The 27460-nt window shown below is 33.8% G+C and overlaps 1 protein-coding gene across 1 annotated transcript; it reads right to left on the reverse strand.

Moving 5' to 3' along the window:
* Window positions 1-2216: 2216 nt before the first annotated feature.
* On the reverse strand, window positions 2217-20752 carry LOC112932823 (phospholipid scramblase 1-like). The gene is made up of 6 exons (XM_026015790.2): window positions 20609-20752; window positions 18151-18193; window positions 14986-15206; window positions 12921-13082; window positions 6560-6721; window positions 2217-2246 (listed from the first exon to the last, which is right to left on the reverse strand). Exons 1-6 carry the CDS (start codon window positions 20699-20701, stop codon window positions 2217-2219), a joined length of 711 nt encoding a protein of 236 aa, XP_025871575.2. The 5' UTR covers window positions 20702-20752.
* Between the last annotated feature and the right edge of the window lie 6708 nt (window positions 20753-27460).

Here is a 27460-nt window from a genome sequence, read left to right on the forward strand (position 1 = left end):
TTATTACATTTCACTGAGTCTTTATCTCTTTTGCTTCCCTTAGGACAGTATCTGTGTAGTTCTGGTGTAGGATGGCCTGTTCTTTGGAACTTGGCTGTCATTGAAACCAGCCATATCTAAAAGGCATCATAAATAGTGATTACTTAATTACACAATGAGATAGAATTGAAAAATAAGATCACATGTGAAAAGCTGTTTCATAGGTAACACTGCCTTAGTATAGGGTGTTAGATACTATGAACTGAGTGGCATATGAGCAACAGGGATGTATATCTCACAGTTCTGAAGGCTGGCGAGTCTAAGAGAAAGGTACTGGCAGTTTCGGTGCTTGGTGAGGAAGTGCCTGAATCACTTCCTCATTCATACTTGGCTGTTTTCTTGCAACAATTTTACACTGTGAAAGGACCAGGGAGCTCTCTGGTGCCTCTTGTGAAAGGGTGCCAGTGCCCTTCATGAGAGCTCCACTCTCATGACCTAATCACTTCCCAAAGGCCACCTTCAAATACTGTTGTCACACTGGGTATTAGGTTTCAATATATGAATTTTGGGGGACACAAACAGTTTATAGCAAACATAAATCAAGAAAAATCACCTGTCAAATAATGTGGAAGATTGTAAAGAAATGTCCACAGCACCTTCCATTAAGGAGTGAAATCTCTTTCAACATCCTTTGAATGTGGATTAAGCCGTGTGTCTTAAATTAACCAATGGGATGCTAACAATCTCATTACAATGAGAGGCTTGGAAAGTGCTTGTGCATAAGAATGTGTTCTCTGGCTACTTTTGAAACTCATCCATCATTTAAAGAAGTTAGACTAGCCATGAATAAGACACAGAGGCCTCTCTTAAAAAGAAAAGTAGATGTGGCTTTTTCCAGTGAAATGGATGGGATCTTATATGTGAAAAGCCACACAATTTTTAAGAGAGTAGGACAAGTATAGTCTAGAAGAGATTGAGACAGTTTAAAATGAAAAGACACTTCTGTCTCCAACTTTCTGTAGGTAGGCAAAAGGCTGCAAATTCTACTCAGTTAAAAACATGGCCATTTGGGACAGCTGGGTGGCTCAGTGGTTAAGTGCCTGTCTTCAGCCCACGGTGTGATCCTGGAGTCCTGGGATTGAGTTCCACATCAGGCTCCCTGGATGGAGCCTGCTTCTCCCTCTGCCTGTGTCTCTGCCTCTCTCTCTGTCTCTCATGAATAAATAAATAAAATTTAAAAACAAAAAAACATGGCCATTTCATTTGGAAAAAAATGTCTCAGAAGACAGAGCCAAAATCCCGGAGGACACAGCCTTGGAGAACGATGAACTAGAAATTAGAAAGCCACTGTCTAAAGGGCAGAATGTTCTGTCTCTACAGTAAGGGGAACTGGCAACTCATGTCCATTTGAATGCTAAAGTTGCTTTTGACCAGTGACTGCTATGAATAAGAATTCCATTTTTTATTGTGGTTATTTTGATCTTGGCTCACTATTGAATGGTAGGTGTATCTTTTTAGTTTTAAGTCTTTGAATCAAGAGGAGCTGATGCATATACCTCACCTGGATTCACAGAAGATGCAGATCATCTGATACTGGACTTAAGTCTGATGCCATAATTGAAAGAGACCTTTGGGAGTCCCAAGAGGATATTTGGCATGTGGAGAGGATGAAATAATTGTGACAATTACTATTAATGGTCACATTAATTGTGACATTATCCAATGTTCAATTGGGAGGAGATTTGAAAAAGGCCATAGTATTTTGCAGTGATGTCCATAAAGAAGTTGAGTCTATTTTTCCATTATTGAATCTGGACTTGGCTATGTGACTTGCTTTGGCCAGTGGGACATTAGTGAGTATAACTGAACCATAGGCTTGAAATGAACACGTAAGTTTGTTTTCTTGATGCTTTGTAACATAGTTATGTGTAGAAGCTTTGGCTAGCCTCCTAGATGATGAAAAATATGTGACTTGTTGCTCCTATCGCCTCTGACAACAGGTAGGCCATCTGGGATGATACAGTTCCCAGCCAATCTGTTAACTGACTGCACATGGAAGAGTATGATCCATGGAGAACTGTACAGCAGAATCCTAGGATAAAAACAATATTACTCTAAGTTCCTAAATTTTGGTGTGGTTTATTCAGAAAAAATTATACAAATAATTTTAGTGAAATAAAACTTCATTTAAATATTCTCAGTGAAAGTTGTTTAATTTTGCTGAAAGCTGGCGAAACTCATGACCAGAGTTCAAAGTACATGTAGTCCTAGAATAAAAATGAAAAATAAATGTAATTAGGTTGGTTTAATAGTAGATCTAAGACATGAGAATGATTTTGGGGTCCTGTATTATAATAACATGTTTATAAAACATATTAAAGCAGAATGCTGAAGATCAGACCTATGAGGAACCCCATCGGTTGTGTGTGACTACTTTCAAACACACTAAAATAAAAAATTGGAATATAAAGGCCCTTAGAGAACACCCGCTAATTCTACTTCATTTTATTTATATATTTTTCATCATATATACTCAATATAAAAAAGTGTAAGAATAGAGAAGGGAAAAAGTTATATTTTCAATCCACATAGAATCTACCATTAATAATTTGACTCGCATTCTTTCTAGACACACACAGTTAGTATTATAATATGCTTATATCCTAATCTTTTCACTGCATAATATATCGGAGGTATTCATGCCATTAAAGCTCATTTATTGGGCAGCCTGGGTGGCTCAGTGGTTTAGCGCCGCCTTCAGCCCAGAGCCTGATCCTGGAGACCTGGGATTGAGCCCCACGTCGGGCTCCCTGCAGGGAGCCTGCTTCTCCCTCTGCCTGTGTCTCTGCCTCTCTCTCTGTGTGTCTCTCATGAATAAATAAATAAAATCTTAAAAAAAAAACCTCATTTTTTGTGACATATAGTTTGAGTCTTTAATGTTCTGTTTTAGAACTGTGTCCTAAAGTGTTTAATCTCATACTTCAAATTTTAGGTTGTTTTAGCTTTTTAAAATTTATTAGAGTGATATTTGCTACATAGAGTATACATTGCTATTTACTAGGGTAAACCTAATTATATGTCTGCATCTGTATCAGTTTTTCAGAAGAAAGTAATGCATCTGAAATAATATGAACATTAAAAACTTTAATGGATATTTTCAGTTTGTTCCTCCCAAATTGTACCTGTACCTCATGTCTGTCTGATTTCCTAAACTCTCATGAGCATTGTGAGTTTGTCATTGGAAAAATGAAAAGGGATATTCCATTTTTTTCTTTTTTTCTTTTCTTCATATGTTTTTGAAAATGTTTTCTTATTGTTATGGGTTATTTGTATTCTCTCTTTTGTGGATGTATGAATTACTTTTTTTATATTCATTTTACATTTTGGTTGGGAATTTGATATTTTTCTTCTCACTTAAAAAAATTTATATTAATACAAGGATATTATTCCTTGGCCAAATCTGAAGCATATATTTCCTTACTTTTATTGTTTACTATTGAATATTTAATATTATTTTTTTTTAAGGTACAAGAAGTTTAAAATATTCTAATTTAGTAGCCTATTACTTTGTGATTTACTTACTTTAAAAGTTCTTCTTCATCTAGAGACTAGGGGTGGATGCTGTTTTTTCATTTCTCTTTGGTTAATAATTCAGTATCTCCTTCCTTATACTTCCTTTGGGTTTATTCTGTTTTTTTTTTACTAACTTTCTAGAGATAAATATTTTGCTTATTAATTTTCCACTTTTCTTCTTTTCATCAGTATTTATAGTTATACATTGATGTTTAACTTTACTTGCATTCCAAAAGCTTTGATATATTTTAGTTATTATGCAATTACATATATTTTAAAATTTTATTGTGCACTTTTTATCCCTGAATTATATATCCATTTCCACATATACAAAATATTTAAAAATAATTATCCTTATCAATTTCTAATATAACGTTATTTGCCCTGATACCAAGGTCCAAGTGATACCAATTCCTGATATTCATTGAGACTTGTTTCTTGGATCGATTATTGGAATAGGTCTCGTAAAAACCTTTGTTTGAGAACAACTTATATTATCTACTTGTTTAATGCAATGTTCCACATGTATCCATTAAATCAAGCTTGTTAACTTTTTTGTTCAAATTTTGAATAATTTTACTAAGGTTCTGTCTCCTACAACAGGAAAAAAATTGAAAGGGGTGCATAAATTTCCCACTATGATAATGAGTTTACCACTTTCTAACTATGTAACATTTTTCTCTGTATTTTTAGGTTGATCTTAGGTACGCACAAGTCAAGAATTACTATTTTCTTTTGTATAGAATTTTTTGAAGATTTTATTTATTTATTCATGAGAGATACAGAGAGGGAGAGAGGCAGAGGAGAAGCAGGTCCATGCAGGGAGCCCGACCTGGGACTTGATGCTGGGTCTCCAGGATCACACCCTGGACTGAAGGCGGTGCTAAACCACTGAGCCACCTGGGCTGCCCCTGAATAGAATTTTTATCATCATGTAGTTACCTTCTCTATCTCTGTCCCTACTAATTTTTTTTTTTACTTAAAATTGATGTTTTTTGGTATCAACTTAGCTTTACTAGCTTTTATTGTTAGTATTTTTCTGTTATACTTTTACCAATCTTTTCTTTCTTTCAAGTTTTTGTTATTATTTTGGATTTATTTCCTATTAAGAGCCTATAGGTAATTTAAAAATCTAATTTAACATTTTTTTTAACTTGCAAGTTTTTCTCATTTACATTTATTGTGGTTATTGTAAAAAGTCCTCTCTTTTTTTTTTTTTTGTAAAAAGTCCTCTTGATACTTCTTGATACAACTGAATTGATATTTTATACTATTTTATTTTTTTAAGGTCTATTCATTTTAGAGAGAAAGAGAGAGAGAGAGAGAGAAAATGCTAGTGGGGGGAGGGGCAGAGGGAGAAAATCTCAAGCAAACTGCTAAGTGCAGGGCCTGATGTAAGGCTCAATCCCACGATCCATGAGATCATGACCTAAACTGAAACCAAATCAATTGGATGCTTAACTGACTGAACTACCCAGGGATCCTTTCTACCATTTTAATTTTCTATTTCTGTTTGCCTCACTTCTTCTGATTTTTTTCTCCTTTTTTTTTTTTTTGTTTATGTGATGTTTGTCTTTCATTCCCATTTTTCCTCTGTATTAGTTTGAAATTTACAGTCTTTTTGTTATTTCAGTTGTTATCTATTGACATTTTAACATGCACATTAAACTTAACTCATCTCCTGAACAATAAAAAGACCTTAGAATATTTTAATTCTAATAAGTTTCCTAATATTTTTGTTTTGCTTTTTTTGACTTTACAAATTAGACATTTACTATTATTTTATTTTTTTAGAATGTGTTTACATTCACAAATATGGTTAGCATTTTATTTTATTTTATTTCAGATATTTATTTCATAATATCATTGATATTATTGAATCTCAGATGATCCTTCTCAGACCATGTTCCTTCTTCCTGAAGTGTTATAAACACTTTACAACAATCTATGTATTGTAAAAGTGTGGGTTTCTTAAAATGCAAATTTGTTTATTTTATTATTATCTTTAAGGTATAGTCTTGAAGAAAATAGAATTCAAGAGTTAAGATTATTTTTTAATAAGTATTTTGAAGGATTTAGCTATCTTGTTTTCTGGCTTCTACTGTTTCTATTGAGAAATCAATTGTCAGTCTCATTACTCATGTGTGATCTGTCTTTTCCCTTCTGGTTACTTATGTTCCTTTGCTATTCTGTTTCACTCTGATTTATATGGATGTTAATTTTTATTGCATTTCTTAGGGTACTTGTCCTTTACCACCATTGAATTCATATTTCTTGGCTCTGAAATTTTTTTTAGCAGTTATCTGTTCTCTATCCTATCGTATTGGAACTCTTGATTTTTATATTGTTTTGTCTGTCTCTACTACATTATGAATCATTTTTTTTCAATTGTAACTCTTCGTTTACTTTTTCTTCAGCTATTTCCAATCTACTATTTAATCTGTTTATTTTTGTTTCTCCAAATTTTTAATACTATTTACAAGACAGTGTTTGACCTAGCCCTGCATATATCTATTACCATTTTCTGTAATTTAATAATATTTACAGAATGAAAGTAATTCTTATGTTCATTTTTTCCCCTAAAACCCAATTATAATCAAGAGTAATATTTTCCTTTTCACAATGTCTACCTAGCCATAGTTTCCAAATTAATGATGATTACTTTTTAAGTGAAATGTGCAAAAAAAAAAACTTATAAAATTTTAAATTGTAGGAAATAACAGTAGGTTACAATGAACAAACCATTTTGTTCTTTTTTTTCAGCAATTTAGTCTTGTTTTTCATCAAGGCAAAAGATTTCAACTTTAGTGATCACATTTACAGGACACTCTAGTTTTTACATCCTTTGCAATGTGAACACTGTGATATGATCTTGGGGGCTTAGAACTAGACCCAAAAAGCACAATTTGCAGTCAATGTAGATGATTTTAGGAAAAATATCAGCAAAGGTTCAATGGCAATCTCAGAAAATGCCATTTTATGCTAACTAGAATAAAAACAGACTCACAATGAGGAAACTTGCTCCAAGCATCAGTGCTTTTATCTTAACATCAAGATCAAGTGGAAACTGGACTCCAAATTTATCAGCATTGGTAGATAGTTCCCTAATAAATCCAGCCCATGTATTTGAAATCTTACCAATAACTATTTCTTCATCCAGAGACAATAACTAAAAGAAAAAAATAATAACCTTAGAGAAAAATCTCTGAAAAATAGGTATTCCTATATCAATTTTAGTAATTAAATATGACACATATGAATTATAATCATGCTGATTATATCCTGCAATAAATTGAATGTGCAATATGGACACATAATAGCTTGGAAAAACACCTATAGACAATATCTACCTGAAAGGAGATTTTCAAATTGATGGTATACAACTGATTATTCAGTTCACCCTTGAATAACACAGGGGTTAGGAGTGCTGACAGCCCTGGGCAGTTGAAAATCTGTGTAAAGCTGTTGATTCCCCCCAAACTTAACCACTAATAGCACACTGTTGACCAGAATGTCTTACTGATAACATAGTCAGTTAATAGATATATATTATATGTGTTATGTACTATATTCTTACAATAAAGTAAGCTAGAGTAAAGAAAATGTTATTAAGAAAATCACAAGGAAGAGAAAATATCTTTATAGTGCTGTATATATACTTATTGGAAAAAAATCTGCATGTAAGTTGATCTGTGTAGTTCAAACTTGTTCAAAGGTCAACTGTATATTACATATATGGTATTTTATATATGATAAAATATAAATTATGATAACATATATGCTTAATAAATATAATTTGCTTAAATTTGATCTGAAAATCAACCTAATTACAAATGAAAACCACTAGCTTTTCAGCTCTTTTACACAGTAAACTCTTTCTTAAGAAATTTTCATTTTCTCCCTACTCATCTAAATTCCCTTACTAACTAATATTAAGTTAGTTACTTCTCTTACTAACTAATATTTATTTCTCAACATAGGAGATACCCATGTAGGTAGAAGACACAAACCTGTGATAAATCCTACCACTTGTCTGGTAATAAATGCCATGAGGGTAAAGTTAGGTGATATAATGGAATACAATAGGGAGATAATAGACCAAAAGAAACAGGTGGGATGATTTTAGAGGAAACCTCTTGGGCAAAGCACTATTTAAGCTGAGACTTAGAGGATCAGTAGGAATTAGTGGCCACAGGAGTAGGGAGAGTGAAAGCATCCTAGAGAGAGTCAGCAACATGTGAAAAGGCCCTGAGTTGGGAGGAACTTAGCTGGAACAAAGTGAGGGAAGGAGCTAGTGGCATAAAATGAGTGAGAAGAGAGAGGTATGCAGTGATGTATTATACATAGCCTTGGAAATAGTGTTAAGGAATTTGGGGAAAGTACTTTTGTGTAACTTTGTCAAAATTTCTCCAGTGTTTACCTGACAACACCATTTTCCCTCATCCTTAGGAAAAGATCCTATATTTTACATTGCAGAGATAATAGAAGCTCTTGGACAGGAATTTGCTAAAATCCCAGAAGCTAACCCTAGAAAGTCATTGTATTTAATAACATAAACAGTCAATCAACACATATTTTGTATGTTATATGAACCATATACTATATTTTTACAATAAAGGAAGTGAGAGAAAAGAACATGTTAACAAAGTCATAAGAGAAAATGTATTTACATTAGTGTATGTATATTTATTGAAAAAATACACATATTAGTGTATGTGTATATACTGTTGTATCCATGCCAACACTTCCTACTTCCTTCCTGTTAATGATGAATGGACTATTTCTGCACTCATATGAAGGTTATTTCCTACATGTGCGTTAATCCCATACCAAGCAAGAGACAGGATTCATCAAATATTTGACATCTGCAGTTTCTCTACATTTTCCCTCCCATTTGGCCCCTTTCATTTAAAATCAAAACATACTAAGAACATACATTTCATAAAAATATCTTTTAATACCTGTGGCCCCATTCAGCCAGGAAGAGGGGTAGGGTAAAACAATGAGGCAAGTCATACAAGTGTAAAGTTAGTTTCTATCTTCACTTAAATTTTTTTTAATAAATTCTGTTCATAATGGATTTGCATTAGTTTTGATTTAAAAAGATTACCTTCTTTGTGTATTGTGAAAGAGAGTGGTCTAGTTTCATTCTTCTGCATGTGGATGTCCAATTTTCCCAGCACCATTTATTGAAGAGACTGTCTTTCTTCCAATGGATAGTCTTTCCTCCTTTATCGAATATTAGTTGACCATAAAGTTCAGGGTCCACTTCTGGGTTCTCTATTCTGTTCCATTGATCTATGTGTCTGTTTTTGTGCGAGTACCACACTGTCTTGATGACCACAGCTTTGTAGTACAACCTGAAATCTGGCATTGTGATGTCCCCAGCTCTGGTTTTCTTTTTTAATATTCCTCTGGCTATTCGGGGTCTCTTCTGATTCCACACAAATCTTAAAATAATTTGTTCTAACTCTCTGAAGAAAGTCCATGGTATTTTGATAGGGATTGCATTAAACGTGTAAATTGCCCTGGGTAACATTGACATTTTCACAATATTAATTCTGCCAATCCATGAGCATGGAATATTTTTCCATCTCTTTGTGTCTTCCTCAATTTCTTTCAGAAGTGTTCTATAGTTTTTAGGGTATAGATCCTTTACCTCTTTAGTTAGGTTCATTCCTAGGTATCTTATGCTTTTGGGTGCAATTGTAAATGGGATTGACTCCTTAATTTCTCTTTCTTCAGTCTCATTGTTAGTGTATAGAAATGCCATTGATTTCTGGGCATTGATTTTGTATCCTGCCACGCTACCAAATTGCTGTATGAGTTCTAGCAATCTTGGGGTGGAGGCTTTTGGGTTTTCTATGTAGAGCATCATGTCATCGGCGAAGAGGGAGAGTTTGACTTCTTCTTTGTCAATTTCAATGCCTTTAATGTCTTTTTGTTGTCTGATTGCTGAGGCGAGGACTTCCAGAACTATGTTGAACAGCAGTGGTGAGAGTGGACATCCCTGTCTTGTTCCTGATCTTAGGGGAAAGGCTCCCAGTGCTTCCCCATTGAGAATGATATTTGCTGTGGGCTTTTCGTAGATGGCTTTTAAGATGTCGAGGAAAGTTCCCTCTATCCCTACACTCTGAAGAGTTTTGATCAGGAATGGATGCTCTATTTTGTCAAATGCTTTTTCTGCATCTAATGAGAGTATCATATGGTTCTTGGTTTTTCTCTTGCTGATATGATGAATCACATTGATGGTTTTACGAGTGTTGAACCAGCCTTGTGTCCCAGGGATAAATCCTACTTGGTCATGGTGAATAATTTTCTTAATGTGTTGTTGGATCCTATTGGCTAGTATCTTGTTGAGAATTTTTGCAACTGTGTTCATCAGGGATATTGGTCTGTAATTCTCCTTTTTGGTGGGGTCTTTGTCTGGTTTTGGAATTAAGGTGATGCTGGCCTCATAGAACGAATTTGGAAGTACTCCATCTCTTTCTATCTTTCCAAACAGCTTTAGTAGAATAGGTATGATTTCTTCTTTAAACATTTGATAGAATTCCCCTGGGAAGCCATCTGGCCCTGGACTCTTGTGTCTTGGGAGGTTTTTGATGACTGCTTCAATTTCCTCCCTGGTTATTGACCTGTTCAGGTTTTCTGTTTCTTCGTGTTCCAGTTTTGGTAGTTTGTGGCTTTCCAGGAATGTGTCCATTTCTTCTAGATTGCCTAATTTATTGGTGTATAGCTGCTCATAATATGTTTTTAAAATCATTGTATTTCCTTGGTGATCTCTCCTTTCTCATGCATGATTTTATTAATTTGAGTCTTCTCTCTCTTCTTTTTAATAAGGCTGGCTAATGGTTCATCTATCTTATTAATTCTTTAAAAGAACCAACTCCTGGTTTTGTTGATCTGTTCCACAGTTCTTCTGGTCTTGATTTCGTTGAGTTCTGCTCAAATTTTAATTAACTCTCTTCTTCTGCTGGGCGTAGGGTCCATTTGCTGTTTTTTTCTCTAGCTCCTTTATGTGTAAGGTTAGTTTTTGTATTTGAGTTCTTTCCAGTTTTTGAATGGATGCTTGTATTGCAATGTATTTCCCCCTCAGGACTGCTTTTGCTGCATCCCAAAGATTTTGAACAGTTGTATCTTCATTCTCATTAGTTTCCATGAATCTTTTTAATTCTTCCTTAATTTCCTGGTTGACCCTACAACCCTGCAATTGCACTGTTGGGGATTTACCCCAAAGATTCAGATGCAATGAAACGCCGGGACACCTGCACCCCGATGTTTCTAGCAGCAATGTCCACAATAGCCAAACTGTGGAAGGAGCCTCGGTGTCCATCGAAAGATGAATTGATAAAGAAGATGTGGTTTATGTATACAATGGGATATTCCTCAGCCATTAGAAATGACAAATACCCACCATTTGCTTCAACGTGGATGGAACTGGAGGGTATTATGCTGAGTGAAGTAAGTCAACCGGAGAAGGACAAACAGTCTATGTTCTCATTCATTTGGGGAATATAAATAATAGTGAAAGGGAATATAAGGGAAGGGAGAAGAAATGTGTGGGAAATATCAGAAAGGGAGACAGAACATAAAGACTCCTAACTCTGGGAAATGAACTAGAGGTGGTGGAAGGAGAGGAAGGCGGGGGGTGGGGGTGAATGGGTGACGGGCACTGAGGGGGACACGACGGGATGAGCACTGGGTGTTATTCTGTATGTTGGTAAATTGAACACCAATAAAAAATTAATTTATAAAAAAAATAAAATTAACCCTCTGGATGGGGTAGACTGGATCACCAGTCTGTATATATCTAAAATAAATAAATAAATAAATAAATAAATAAATAAATAAATAAATAAAAAGATTACATTCAAGTATCATTTATCTTAATTATTAAGTTTTTTTGTGCTTTCTTAAATTTTGTTCCTGTGATGAATGGTTTATTTCCTTTACCATAGTTTGCCTGTAACAAGTTACTGCTTTATCCCTTTCCTTATTAGCAAAAATATTGCAAGGGTTGCCCACATTCAGACATAAGATGACTTTTTCACAGAACTGTTAGCTCCCTTTGTTCCTCATTCTTAGAGCTTCCTCAAAAATGCCAGCTGTGAAATGACTTTGCTTCAAACTTAGAATAGGAAGTATTTTATACACCTCAGAGAAAGTTCTGAAGATTTTTGAATAAAGTAGGATTTATTATGATGTGAGATATAAAACAATACACAGAAAGCATTTTATTTTTTGATATCATTAATAATGAACCAAGATAGCTTTGGCGAGCAGAGTTTTATGCATAGGCCACTCTCTTCCATTGGTTTCCAGCTTCAAATACAGAAGAGTAGTCTTGTGTGCTCGTTTTATTCAAGTTTTTTCAAACTAACTATATTATTGCCATAATTCATTTGCTTAAATATATTTTACTTAATTGTACATGCAGGTGCCAATCAGAATCAGTATCACAAAACTGAATTAATATAGCTTTAGCGAAGGAAAAAAATCAGGTAATCATTTCAGGTATTAAAAAAAAAAAGCAAACACATTCTTAATAAAAGATTGAGAAACAGTACTTTTTCCAAATCAAATATCTTATCAAACTGAGACAATAGTCTCTGCTGCTGAGGAATCCATATTTAACTAAGTGTAGTGGTTTGTTTAGTTTTATTAACTATATTTAGTACTTTTAGTAGTTAATCTCCCAAATCATTATCTGAATATTGGCCATAATTTGAGAATTATGTCAGTAAGCACATAAAAATATAACAAAATTGGGGACACCTGAGTGGCTTAATTGGTTAAGTGTCTGCCTTTGGCTTGGGTCATGATCTCAGGGTCCTGGAATCAAGCCCTGAGTCAGGGTCCCTGCTCAGTGGGGAGTCTGCATCTCCCTCTCTGTCTACCTCTCTCCCTCCTACTTGTACATGCATGTGCTCTCTCTCAAATAAATAAACAAAATATTTAAAAAATAATCTAATAAGATTGTATCATAAGTTTCAGGATTTTATAAAAATTAACATTAATATTTATAATTAATGCCCAAGTATGTCATTGTTCACTGCAATAAAGTTTCATTTTCTCTTTCAATATTCCTTGAAATATTAAATACCAAATTTGTTATTTGGTGACTATATACTTGAAATATAGCTTAAAAAGATGTCTTATAAGTGGCATAAACATGTAGGACTCAATGTTGCAAGGATACTATATTAGATATTCAATTTAAAAAGTAGTCAAACACTTATAACATCATGATAACATGTTTTTATTTTATCTTAATCAAAGTTAATAATGTATTGCAAAATAACCAAATAACAAATTTGAGCATGATTATCTTTTTTTTAGCATGATTATCTTAAAACATAACTACTCACATTAAAATTTAGAGCCTTGAGACAGCTGGAAACCACACATGGTCCTTTGATTTTCATTATATCCTCCTTATTTGCATTTTTAATTTTAAACATTGGCCAAAATGGGTGAAAGTATTGGTACACATATCCAATTTTTTCACCAGGAGGAGCCTCAACTTTTAGCTACAAAAGATAGAGAAATGCAGTATTGATCAAATGAGATCTGTTTGATTTGTGAGCAACAAATTAGTTGTTACCTATTAGCTTTTTGTACATATATGAATGGAACTTTCTGTGTTTAAGGCATGCCCTATATTTAGGAGTAGACATGGAAATGAAAACACACAGGATTTAGGTACTGAAACCCCTGAGGTGAGACCTGATGCTGCTCCTCACTAACTACAGGAAATGTGGGCATATCACTAAACCTCTGAAATTCATTGTATATTTGCAAATGGGGGATAATAATATTTTTAGGTGCTTATGAAGATTATTTTTTAAATTGCTATGCCCATAAAACATGCCTTAAACTATAGTCATACCAACAATTATTTTATTTTTATTTTTTTTAAAGATTTTATTTATTTATTTATGATAAATACAGAGAAAGAGAGAGAGAAACAGAGACAGGCAGAGGGAGAAGCAGGCTCCATGCAGCGAGCCTGATGTGGGACTTGATCCCAGGTCTCCAGGATCACGCCCTGGCTAAAGGCAGGTGCTAAACCGCTGAGCCACCCAGGGATCCTACCAACAATTATTTTATTACCAATATGCCAGGAAGTTTTGTCCCTCTATGCAAATGTAAATATGATTTCACTGAAATACTTTTGATTTAAAACCTAGTTCAGATATTGATTGTTTAAATTACAGTCTACCATAAACATGATGGATTATTATCCAGCCGTTTGTAAGAATGGAAGAAGCCCAAGACATACTGATCTAATCTTCAAGTTGTATTGCATATGTTAAAAAATGGTAGAACTGGGCACCTGGGTGGCTCTCATTTGGTTAAGCGTGGTTTCAACTCAAGCCATGATCTCAGAGTTGTGAGATCAAGCCCTGAGTCAGGCTCTAAGCCCAGTTTAAGATTCTCTCTCTCCTCTCCCTTTGCCCCTTCCCTCCAAAAAAATTGTAAAAGATTATCTGCCAATTGTGTTTATAAGACACATGTATTTCATACATATGTATGCATTACACAACTACTCGTAGAATAATTCTGGGAGAATATTTAAACTCATGAAAGTAGTTCCATCTGCAGAGGAATATTAGGAGGCCGAAGAAACAAGAGTTTGAGGGGCACTGTTTCTCCTATATTTTTCTTTCTTTCTCACTCTTTTTTCCTTTCTTTTTCCCCTCTTACCTTCCTTTCTTCTTTCCATCATATTTTATTTATTTATTTATTTATTTATTTATTTATTTATTTATATTGTTCATTTAAAATATAAATGAAGACTATGAAATTAAGCAGGTGGCAGTTGTAATGCAGTTTGTGAATCTTCCCCAAACTCTCATGAAAAAGGACAGAACAAGTATGATAGCTAAATAAAACAAAACCACTATCAAATTTATTATCAAAAGTAGATGGAAAAATTATAGCTCCATTTTTCAAACTACAAGCAGGTGTAATGAAATAAATGACAACAACAAATTCCTGAGATCCAGGGAATCCAGATATCACTAACAAGAAAGAAAAGAAAGGGATCCTACTCAGTGAAAGCTCAAAGGACCAGTCTGAGAAACACAGCTTAAAATGGGATGGGACTTCACAGCCTCTAGTTTGTTGGCACTCCATCAGACAGCTATGAAGCGCTTGCAGACAAGTGCAAATGTAAAACACAATATTTCAGATAGAAAACTTCTAAAACTCCAAAGATCTTGTGATCTTCATTACCTGAAAAATATTTACAGTGTTGTGTATTCTTACTCTGCAGGTATGTGGTACAAATTATAATTTCCTCTCTAACATATTTCATTCCAGAAAATTCTTTGTTGGCAAGCCCAATATTTTAATATACTGCACAATTTTGAGGCTTTTTTGAAGGAACTCAAATACATTCTAAATCATGTAGAAATAATATTTACTGACCTTTTGTAGGTAGCAGTTTCTCCAGCAACAGCTACATCTTAGAGCTTTATGCACAGTTATGACATCACGGCCTATGTTATCATAAATTGTAATGGTAAAAGATCTTGAAGGTCCACAGAGGTATCTGAGGAAACAATTACTTCTGTCTTCTGCAAAATAAATTCTCTGTCCTTGGTTGTTCATGACTTCATATTTCTTACTAGTTTCAAAACAACTGAGAACTAAAGAATGAAACAAAGTGGTCATCTATTAATGGTGTGAGACATATAAATTGCCTATCAAGTTATCTTCAAATTTGGAATGTACATTTGATAATAAACTGCTTGGGTTTAAGACATTTATCTTCACTGGTATCCTAGTTTCTCATTATGGAAAAAATAAAATAGATGTGCTAGTTACTCTCTAGTTCCTTTTATTGCTAAAATTCTATGCATAGCTGTTTTTGGAATCAGTTTTGAATTTCTGAGTTATTAACCCAATTTACTATTAATGTTTTGAGTTTTGTTAAATTTTAGTCCTCTTCTTCATCTTTCTCTTCCTCAGGACATGAAAAAGACATTAGGTATTTAATCTGGATAGTAAAAACCAAGAAAAAATATTTTACTGATGCTAAATTGAGGGAGACAATAAGCACTCATATATTATCCACATTAGATAATGATCAGATTCATCTCTTTTACAAGCAAATGGAAATATATTTTATCTTAATAATTTTATTTCTGTGATCATATAAACAAACTAGTCCTAATTTTTTTTAAAAAGGTGTTTTCTACACCCTATATTCATTACTGCACTACTTAGAAAAGAAAAAGTAAACTGGAAGCAAAGTAAATACCCAAAAAGTAGCAATATGTAGTATCCCCTTGAGGATTATTGTGTTGCTATTTAAAACATTCAGTTTAAGATAAATAAAAATAACAAAAATGACAAAAACATTAAGAGAATAAATATAAAAAATTGTGTGGACAATGATTAAAAGTGATTTTTAAAAATTCATCAAAAAATATTTTAAAAAATGTTTTCAAAGGAAATGCATCGGTAGTTGTACATGGATGATATTTTTCTCCTACTCTTTTAAAATTTTAGGTGTTCTTGAATGAGTATGTTTAATGAATATGTTACTGTAATAACATTTACCATTTTGTTTTAATGTTAACCTTTGAAACAGTTACAGACTTTCCTCATTTTTAATGATTTTTTGGCAATAAACATAATTATGTTTTTGTATTATATAAACATATTTGAAAGATACTCATTTTTTAAGACTTATTTATTTGAGAGAGAGACAATGTGTGTGCGTGCAGGACAAGAGGAGCAGAGGGAAAGAGAGAATCTCAAGCAGACACCCCACTGAGCACAGAGGTCAACTCATGGCTTTATCTCATGAACTCAAGATCATGACCTGACCCGAAATCCAGAGTTGGCCTCTTAACCGACTGAACCACCCCAATACCCTGAAAGATATTCATTTTTATTTAATATTCAAAGATAAACCATGATTCAAGATTTATGAAAAAATATTTTGTCTTTTAAACTTAATTCATTTTTTTGAGTAGAAATCATGTATACATGACACAGATTTAAAAATGCAAAAGAAGGGGCACCTGGGTGGCTCAGCGGTTGAGCGTCTGCCTTTGGCTCAGGTCCTGATCCCAGGGTCCTGGGATTGAGTCCCACATCAGGTTCCCCGCAGGGAGCCTGCTTCTCCCTCTGCCTAAGTATCTGCCTTTCTCTCTGTGTCTCTCATGAGTAAATAAATAAAATCTTTAAAAAAATGCAAAAGAAGGTATAAAATTAAAAATAATTATTTCTTCCTGGCCTACTCTATTTTTCTCTTCTTCAATTTTATATGTATCCTTCTAGATACATATCTCTAGATATCTCAAACATATGCAAAGCCTGAATGTATTATATACAAACATATAAAGAAACCCACTTTTATATGTACTACTCTGTAATTGCTTTTTATACTTAGCAATATATCTTGGAGTTCCTGACAATTCTACAGAGCTGTCTCATTCTATTAAATAAATGCACAATGTTAAATTATGTGAAAGTAATACTTGGAGCAGTAGTTCTTAAATTTTTAGCCTGCATCAGAACCATCTGGAGGACTTGATAAAACACGGATAGTTGAACTCCACCTCTGGATTTTGTGATTTAGTGGGTCTGTGATGAAGCCTGGGATTTGATTTCCAACATGTTCCCAGGTGATGTTCATGCTGGCAGTCTGGCAACCATACGTTGAGAATAACTGGTTTGGAGAATTAGTTCCCTATAACATGGATAGTTAGATTTTTCTCAATATTTTTGCTATTTTCCTTCTCCCACGACTTTTATGACTTCATGCTGTGTGTTTATTTAAGTATATTCACTTCTATTTCAGGGAAAGCCCAGGTCTGATTATTCTTTGATTTTCTCAAAATTGCTAGCATATGTCTTGTCCATTATAGGTACTCAGTGGGGATTCTGGTTATTCATAAAATAAATAATTCAGTGTAGGGCAGCAGGAAAAACCTGAAGAAAACATTCATTTATAATATGCTTAAAGTTAAAAGCTTTTATGAATTAAATCAAACCATGAATGTCTATTTTAGTCTCAGATCTTCTAATGCATATATACAATGTCACAATAGAGATAACAATTTTTTAACTAAACTCTGATTTCATTTCATTTACATGTATTATAGCTTTATATACATGAAAGAAATACTTGTATTAAACTGAGGAGATAGAGGTAAACAGTTGCATTCTAAAGAATGGTAGTGAAATTGGACTGCCCAGAAACTTACTTGCATTCTTCTACTAGCAGAATTCCTGAAGGATATGGAACCACTGCTTCTCTGAAATACCTGTATATGAGGAATTTAGGATGGGAAAACCCTTTCAGGAAATAGACCTACTGTTTAGCAAAACAAAAATGCAGAATAACATTTTCAAGAGTGATCCGGAGCCATTATCTTTGTCTTTTTCCACGAGAAGATTATTATTGCATTTATCCTGTCATCAACTATGAGTCATATATTCTACGTATCTATATATTCTGTTCATAGTTCAAGGTTTATTTTTACCCAGACACATGAAGCACTTTAATTTATAAGGAGTGACTGAACTATAGCACAAGAAATATTCAAGAGTGAATATATCAGTGTGTTTGGCACATACCTTCCAGAAGATCAAAACGTTGACACACTAGTAACTGATTTATCTAATAGAGTAGAAAATAAAGATAGGTGGTATGAAGTAGTTAAACTAAACTTAAAGCACCTACCAATACACATATATATTGATGCCTATATTTAGGATATTTGAAATAATTGATCCATTATCAACATCTCTTATTTTTCTCCTGTCAAATGTCATATACTAGTCTTAAGTGTGAAGTGTTTTTTAAGCTATCCATACACAGTATACTCTAAAAATATTTTTATGTAATATTAAACAATTACAAGTGCTGTTAGACATTTAGCCAAAGAAAAACTATAGGTTAAATATAATTATATAGATGTCTTAAATAGAAATCCAAGCCTTTCATGGGCAAACAGATAAAGTTCTTTGAGGCTCTCTTTTGGAAAGTAAAGAATGAGGGAAAAACAGTCTTCCATTCCATGTGAAAGATAGTGAAGACTAGAAGAACTTACATGCTGTAAGTGATTTTCTGTGACCAAATTGATAAGGTTGCCACATTTAGTAAAACAAAACAAAGCAAAAAGCCCAGAATGCTCAGTTAAATTTGAATTTCAGTTAAATAATGAATAATTATTCCTATAAATATGTCAAATAATGCATGAAACATGCTTAATCTAAAAAGTATTTGTTTACTTGAAATTCATATGTAACTAAGTGTCCTGTATTTTATTTGGTAATCCTATGAATAGAGAAATGAAAAAAGAAAAGAGAGGGATTAGAACCCTCTGCCACTGGTGGATCACAGAGACTAAAAATAAAAACAATATATATGCACCCTTATGCATATTGCAGCATTATTTATAATAGCCAAGATATGGAAGCAACCTAAGTGTCCATCAATAGACAAATGGGTAAAGAAAATGTGATATATATCTGTATATACAATGAAATATTATGCAGCCATAAAAAAGATGGAATTGTGCCATTTGAGACAACATGGATGGACCTACAGGGTTCTCTACTAAGTGAAATAAGTCAGACTGAGGAAGACAAATACCATATGATTTGACTCATAAGTGGAATCTAAAAAAAACCCCAAACAAATGAATAAACAAATGAAAAGCAGAATCAGACCTATAGATACAGAGAACTGTATTGGTTGCCTGACAGGAGTAGGGTGTGGGAAGTTGGGCAAAATGCATAAAAGGAGGGCAGCCCGGTGGCTCAGTGGTTTAGCGTCGCCCTTCGGCCCAGGGCATGATCCTGGAGACCTGGGATCGAGTCTCGCATTGGACTCCCTACATGGAGCCTGCTTCTCCCTCTGCCTGTGTCTCTGCCTCTCTCTCTCTCTCATGAATAGATAAATAAAATCTTTTAAAAAATGCATAAAAGGGCATGGGAGATACAGGCTTCCAGTTATGTAATGAATAAGTCACAGGAATAAAAGGCACAGCATAAGGAATATAGTCAATGACATAATAATAGCAGTGGTTGTAATAGGACAAATGATAGCTACACTTGGGTGAACATAGCACAATGTACAACTTCGTCAAATCACTAAGTTATACATCTGAAATCCATATAACATTGTGTATCAACTATACTAAAAACAAAACAAAACAAAAAAATGATGAACTGAAGAATTTCTTCATTGGTTATTTACACAGACCAACATCATAGTGAGAAAAGACAATGACTAATCCAAATGCTGCTGCAAAGAACTATCTAGATTTCCTCAAAGCTAGTTTTGTAAATGTTCTGAGAAACCTTATTGATAAAAGTGCCTTTTTAGCATGTAGCTATCAAAGACAAACGTGACTACCATAAAGACAAATGAGCTAAAACAATGGAAGCAGGAGCAGGTATTATATGTGCATGAAGAGTTTAAATATTTTTTGTATTGAATACAATGGGTATGGAGTCAAAGGCATCTTCTAAATTGAGGCTATTGGCCTCAAAGCTTTTGGTTCCTTTCTAGTTTTACTGTTGGTTTTCTAGCTTTTTCCTGAACACTGGGAGAGGTGTGAGTGTGTGAAGGAGTGAGAAATACCACACTACCAGAGTTTAATTGCATTTCTCTGCAAACACTGAATTGACAAAGAGTTTCTGGGGCTGCCTGTGATAGGGAGGGTGAGGGGCAGAGGGAGAGGAAGAAGCAGACTCCCCACTGAGCAGGAAGCCTAACATGGGGCTCCATCCCAGGACCCTGGGATCATGACCTGATAACTCTGAGCAAGAGTTAGATGATTAACTGACTGAGCCACCCAGGTGCCCCCAATTTCCTAATTTAAAAATGGACTTCCCAGGAAATACATTTGTAAACCACAATGTTATATTATTTACAATCAAAAATTAAAATTAAATGTAAAAATCTTAATGTTATAGGGATAGTATTTTAATCTAGTTAGAATTTTTTCGTATAACACAAACTGTATTTTGAGACTATCAAATTCATATTATTACCACTTGAATAAGTTAAGAAACATTACCATACCTGACTCAAATATTCCAGTCCAGGTGGACAGTTGGGTATTGTCCCTGGCGCTCTCATCTCATGTATGGTGGGTTGAAGATTAGAAAAAGCCATCAATCAAGCAATCAAGATTACATAAATTCTCAAGAATGTGACAGATTGAAGAGATTTCTTTTTGTATCTGTAAAATCTAACATGAAAGAAACATTAACCTGGCTAGAGACAGGAGACTTCAGGTCTATTTTTCTTTATTTAATGGTATAAACCATCATCCATACCTATTTTTAAATTGTTTTCAACTGAAATATTGAAGGTTTTATTTATGGAGACTGACTCTCACTAAAACCAAAAGGGAAACACAGAAATAAAGAAGTCTCAGTTAATGCCAGTATCATAAACTGTGTAAATTGTTATACACATTCCTACATGGCCCTTCATCTATTTAAATACATTTACATCTTTAGGTTCTGAACCATTTGACAATGACTAGATGGATTCTTTCCCTCCAATGTTGAGGATGTGTTATTGTGGATATGACAACATTTTGTTCTGGATAAAGAGCAGATAAAAAATTTTAAAATTGAGATTTGGGGAACTACCTGTCTCTATTGCCTTGATTCTAACAAACTCAGAACAAATACATATAGAATCAAAATTTTCTTTTTGGCCCTGAGTAAATTCTCATTATTCTCTGTATCTTCCTCAGGTTGTGTTAGAATTAAACTTAGGAAATAAAGGCACAAATCCATGCTTCCAACTCAAAATTTGGGAGGATGATTCTGCATGCTTATAAACACATTTAAAATATTACGGAATTTATTACATTGTTTTGAGGCAAATATTGTAAGATTTACTGTCATTCAGATACATTAAAATAAAAAAACAAGAAATGATAACATAAATGCAAGAGATGAGCATCAATCATAATTAGACAAGGATGTGTTTTGGAAAAATATTTGCTAGGGAATACAAGAGTGAGTTTTAAATAGATTGCATTCCATATGATCATATTATGACATGAGAGCTGAGATAAAGAGAAATGAAGAAAGGATGGTAGCAGAAGAGAGAAAAACGCAAACTGAAGAGATTTTTTTCTTTTTAGTTTAGCTGTTTATTTGAATTTTTATGATTAAATTTTAAAGGAATTGAAAAATATTTTCCAAACTGGCTAATGCATTTTACATTACCTCTGGCAATGTATGAGAGTTCTAATTTCTCAACATTCTTGTCAACACTTTTTATTGTCAGTCTTTTTAATTATGGATACCCTAATGGGTGTGAAGACATATCTTATAGTAGTTTTGATTTACATTTCCCTAATGGCTAGTTTTAATGAATAGCTTTTTTATGTGTTATTGACCATATATATATATATATTTTTTTTGGAGAACACTGTCTTTAAATCCTTTGCCCATTTTGATCTATTATTCGTCTTTTTTACTGATGAATTATGAGAGATTTTATACGTTTTGGATTAAGCCCCATTATAAGATGTGTAAATATTTTTCTTCCATTATGGGGATTGTCTTTCTACTTTCTTGATGATGGCCATGGAAACACAAAAGTTTAAATTTTTGATGTAGTCCAATTTATCTATTTTTGTTACCTTTGTGCTGTGTCACATCTAAGAAACCATTCCTTCATCCAAGGTCACAATGACTTATTCTTCTGATTTTCCTAATAGTGTTAATGTTCTGGTATTATATTCAGGCCTTTGATCCCTTTTAATTTTTGTATATACTGTGAGGTAGGGCCCAACTTTACTCTTTTGCATGTGGATATACAGTGGATATTCCAGTACCATTTGTTGAAGAGATTGTGTGTTTTTTTTTTTTTTTTTCATTGAGTTATTTTGGCACCCTTGTTGAAAATCAATTGGCTTTAAATATAAAGGTGTATTTCTGGACTCATTCTATTTCATCGTTGTATAGGTCTATCTTTCCTAAGCCCACAGCATCTTTAGTTTGTAGAAGTGTAGAAAGAGGGGATCCTTGGTGGCTCAGTGGTTTGGCGCCTGCCTTTGGCCCAGGGCGCGATCCTGGAGTCCTGGGATTGAGTCCCGCGTCGGGGTCCCGGCATGGGCCTGCTTCTCCCTCTGTCTGCGTCTCTGCCTCTCTCTCTCTCTCTCTCTTTCTCTATGTCTATCATAAATAAATAAATAAATCTTTTAAAAAAAAGTTTAGAAAGAGAGAAGAGTGAGTCCTCCAACGTTATTTTTTTTCAAGATTGTTTTGAATATTTTGGTTTTCACGTTATGTTTCCAAACAAATTTTAGGGTCACTTAAGTTTCTACAAAAATACTACCTGTAATTCTGATAGATATTAATTGAATCTGTAGATCACATTAGGTAGTATTGCCATCTTAACAAATATCAAGACTTCAAATTCACAAGGATCTACAAAATTTATTTAGATTTTCTTTAATGTCTTTCAACAATATTTTCTGATTTTCAGAATTTCGTGCATCTTGTAAAATTTATTATATTTTATTCTTTTTGATGGTATTATAATTATTTTCTTATTCTGCCTTCATGAATGGAAGAGTTGGTTGTTACAGCAACCTAATGTCTCATTTTAAGAAATTGCCACATCCAGCCATCCCAACCTTCAGCAAGTACCACCCTGATTAGTTAGCACTTGTCAGCATTGAGGCAAGACCATACACGAGCAAAAAGATCATGATTCACTAGAAAGGTCAGAAAATTGGCATTTTTTAGCAATAAAGTATTTTTTTTTAATTTTTATTTATTTATGATAGTCACAGAGAGAGAGAGAGAGAGCGAGCGAGCGAGAGAGAGAGGCAGACATTGGCAGAGGGAGAAGCAGGCTCCATGCACCGGGAGCCCGACGTGGGATTCGATCCCAGGTCTCCAGGATCGCGCCCTGGGCCAAAGGCAGGCGCTAAACCGCTGCGCCACCCAGGGATCCCCAATAAAGTATTTTTAAATTAATATAGGTACATTGTTTTTTAGACATAATGCTATTACACACCTAACAGAGTATAGTGTAAAGAAAGCTTTTATATGCACTGGGAAATCAAAACCTTATTTGCCTTACTTTATTGTGATATTAGTTTTATTGTAGTGTTCTAGAGTGGAACCTGTAATATCTCCAAGATATGCCTATACAGATTATCCTTTCACCACTGAGTATTAATGGCTCCCTTATCAAAAATTAGTTCATCTTATCTGGATTTACTTCTGGGCTCTCAATTATGTTCCATTTGCCTATGTGTCTGTTTTTATGCCCTCACCATACTGTTTTTTTGAGGTACAGTTGACAAAAATGTAAGATATTTAAGGTATACAATGTGAGGATTTGATATATGTATACATTGTGAAAAGATTCCTTCCTTTCAATTAGTTAATACACTTGTCACCTGTATATTTACTTGCTTTTCCAATGAGAACATTTAAGTTCTATTCTCTTATCAAATTTAAATTATATAATACAATGTTATCAACTATAGTTACACATTATACATTAGAGTCTCAGAAATTGTTAGTCTTATAACAGGAAGTTGATACCCTTTTACCAAACTACCTTTATTTTCCCTACTCTCCAGGCCCTGGCAACCACTATTTTGTTACCCTATGTCTTATGAATGTAACTTTTTTTTTTAAGATCCTGCACACAGGTATACCATGCAATATTTGCCTATGTCTGGCTTATTTCACTTAGTATAACTACCCTCTAGGTTTATGCATGTTGTTAAAAATGGCAGGATTTTCTTCATTTTTAAGACTGAATAGAATTCTTTTGTGTATACCATATTTTCTTGACCCAATCATTCATTGACAGAGAGGTTGCTTCTATACCTTGGCTGCTGTGAATAATGCTGGAATTAATGTGGGAGTCTTCAACGTCATGGTTTCATTTCCTTTGGATACATACCGAAAAGGAAGATTGCTGGACCATATGGTAGTCCTATTTTTAATTTCTTGAGAAACTACTATCCTGTTTTTCATACTATTTGCATACATTTACCTTCCCACAAAGAGTACATAAATGTTCTCTCCTCCACATCCTCTCCAGCACTTGTTATCTTTTATTTCAGAATAGCTGTTCTAACAGATGTGAGATGGTATCTCATTTTGGTTTTGATTTGCATTTCCCTGATGATTAGTCATGTTGAGCACCTTTTCATGTACTTGTTGGCCATTTGTATTTCTTCTTTGGAAAAAAAATATCTATTCAATTCCTCTGTTCTTTTTAAAATGGGATTTTCTTTCCTGTTATAGAGTTGTATGAGTTTGTTATATATTTTGGTTGTTAACTTTTATCAGATGTGTGGTTTCCAAATATTTTCTATTTTCTACCATTCAGTAGGTTGCCTTTTCATTTTACTGATGGTTTCCTATGCCAGGCAGAAGCTTTTTAGTTCCATGTAATCCCACTTGTTGATTATTCCTTTGATTGCCTTTGCTTTTGGTGTCAAATCAAAAAAATCATTTCCAAGACCAATGCTAAGAAGCTTAACCCTTTGCTTTCTTTTAGGATTTTTAAGGTTTTACATTCAAGTCTTTCATTGATTTTGAGTTGATTTTATGTATGACGTTAGATAATGGTCCAGTTTCATTCCTTTGCATGTGACTACCAGTTTTTCCTGGCACCATTTATTGAAAAGACTATCATGTACCATTATACATTCTTCTTTCTTGAAAATTAATTGACGAAATATGCATATATGGGTTTATTTCTGGGCTCTTTATACTTTTCCATCTATGTGTCTGCCTTTATTCCAATATCATATTGTTTTGATTAGTGTGGTTTTGTGTATAGTTTAAAACCAGTATGCCTCTCTTTTTTGTTTTTCTCTCTTAGGATTGCTTTGGCTATCAGGGGTCTTTTTGTGGTTCAGTTTGAATTTTAGGATTTTGAAAACTTTGTGGAAAGTTGTTTTTGATGTTTTATAGGCGTTGCATTGCATCTATAGATGGCCTTTGGTATTCTGGACATTTAACAGTATTAATTCATCTGACCCAAGAATATGGGATATATTTCCATTTATTTTGTCTTCTTCAATCTCTTTCATCAATCTCTTACAGTGTTCAGTGTAAAGGTTTTTCACCTCCTCAGTTAAATTTATTCTTGAGTATTTTATTTTTCTTGATGCCATTGTAAATGAAATTGCACTCTTAATTTCTCTTTCAGATAGTTCCTTGTTAGTGTATAGAAACAGAACTAATTTTATTTATTTATGTATAAAGATTTTATTTATTTATTCATGAGAGACATGGAGAGAGGGAGACATAGGTAGAGGGAGAAGCAGGCTCCCATGGGAAGCCTGATGCGGAACTTGATCCCAGGACCCTGGGATCGTGATCTGAGCGAAAGCCAGAGCTCAACCGCTGAGCCACCCAGGTGCCCCCAGAACTAGTTTTTATATGTTGATTTTATATTCTGCAGCTTTACTGAATTTGTTGATTAGTTCTAACAGTTTTTTATAGGAGTCTTTAAAATCTTTTATATATAAGATTATGTCATTTACAGAGACAGTTTTACTTGTTGTTGCTGTTTCCAGTATGAATGCCTTTTACCTCTTTTTCCTGCCTAACTACTGTAGTTACTAGTTCAAATACTATGTTGAATAGGACTGGTGAAACTGGGCTCTCTTGTCTTATTCCTGATCTTAGAGGAAAAGCTTTCAACTGTTCATTGTTGAGTATGATGTCTTAGCTGTGGTCTCGTCATAAATGGCTTTTAAAACATCCAGATACATTCCTTCTATACCCAATTACTTGAGAGTTTTTATCATGAAAGTATATCAGATTTTGTCAAATACCTTTTCTACATCTATTGACATGATCATATGATTTTTCATTTTTATTTTACTAAAGGGTCATATCACATTTATTGATTTGCTCATGTTGAAACACCCTTGCATCTCTGGGATGAATTTCATTTGATCGTGGTGTATGATTATTTTAATATGTTGTTTAATTTGGTTTGCTAATATCTTGTTAAGGATTTTTGCATCTGTATTCATCTCGGATATTGACCTATAATTTTCTTTGTAGTGTCCTTGGCCTGGTTTTGGTATCAAGATAATGCTTATCTTATAAAATGAGTTTGGGAGTGTTCCCTGCTCTTCAAATTTTTGGAAGTTTGAGAAGGATTTTCATTAAGTTTTTAAATGTTTGGCAGAATTTACCAGTGAAACCATCTGATTCTGAGCTTTTCTTTTTTGAAATTTGTTTGATTACTGACTCAATCTCCTTACAAGGAATTGGCTAATTCAAATTTTCTATTTCATCATGATTCAGTCTTGGTAGGTTGCATGTTTCTAGGAATTTATCCATTTTAGGTTATCTAACTGATGGCATATCATCATTCATGGTAGTCTCATAATTCTCTGGTGTCAATTATAATGTCTCCTTCATTTCTAATTTGATGTATTTATCTTCACTTTTTTTCTTAGTTTAGCTAAAGGTTTGTTGATTTTGTTTATCCTTTCAAAATATCAGCCCAGTTTTGTTGATATTTCTTTTTTCTGCTCTCTATTTTACTTATTTCTTATTGATCTTTTTTTTTTCTCATTGATCTTTGTTATTTATTTCCTTCTTCTAACTTTGGGCTTAGTTTCTTTTTTATTAATTTATGTGTATGGTGAGGATGTTTGAGATTTTCCTTCTTTTTAATGTAGCTACTTATTGCTATAACCTCCCTATTAGAACTGCTTTGCTGCATCTCATAAATTTTAGTATGTTGTATTTACAATTTCATTTCATTTATTTTTTATCTTTAAAAAAAAGATTTTATTTATTTACTCATGAGAGACACAGAGAGGCAGAGACACAGGCAGGGGGGGGGGGCAGCCTCCATGCAGGGAGCCCGATGTGGGACTAGATCTGGGACTCCAGGATCACGCCC

This window comes from Vulpes vulpes, chromosome 11 (assembly GCF_048418805.1).
Source record: "Vulpes vulpes isolate BD-2025 chromosome 11, VulVul3, whole genome shotgun sequence".
Lineage (NCBI taxonomy): Eukaryota > Metazoa > Chordata > Mammalia > Carnivora > Canidae > Vulpes > Vulpes vulpes.

Bases quoted from the DNA above. Each gene is read 5' to 3' on its own strand.
- LOC112932823 (XM_026015790.2), bottom strand. From the start codon at position 20,701: ATGGCTTTTTCTAATCTTCAACCCACCATACATGAGATGAGAGCGCCA. The intron at 15,207-18,150 runs GTATGTGCCAAA...TTCATTCTTTAG, and splicing joins ACGTTTTGATCTTCTGGAAG to TTCTCAGTTGTTTTGAAACT. The intron at 2,247-6,559 runs GTGAGTCTGTTT...TTTTTATTCTAG, and splicing joins TTGGAGCAAGTTTCCTCATT to GACTACATGTACTTTGAACT.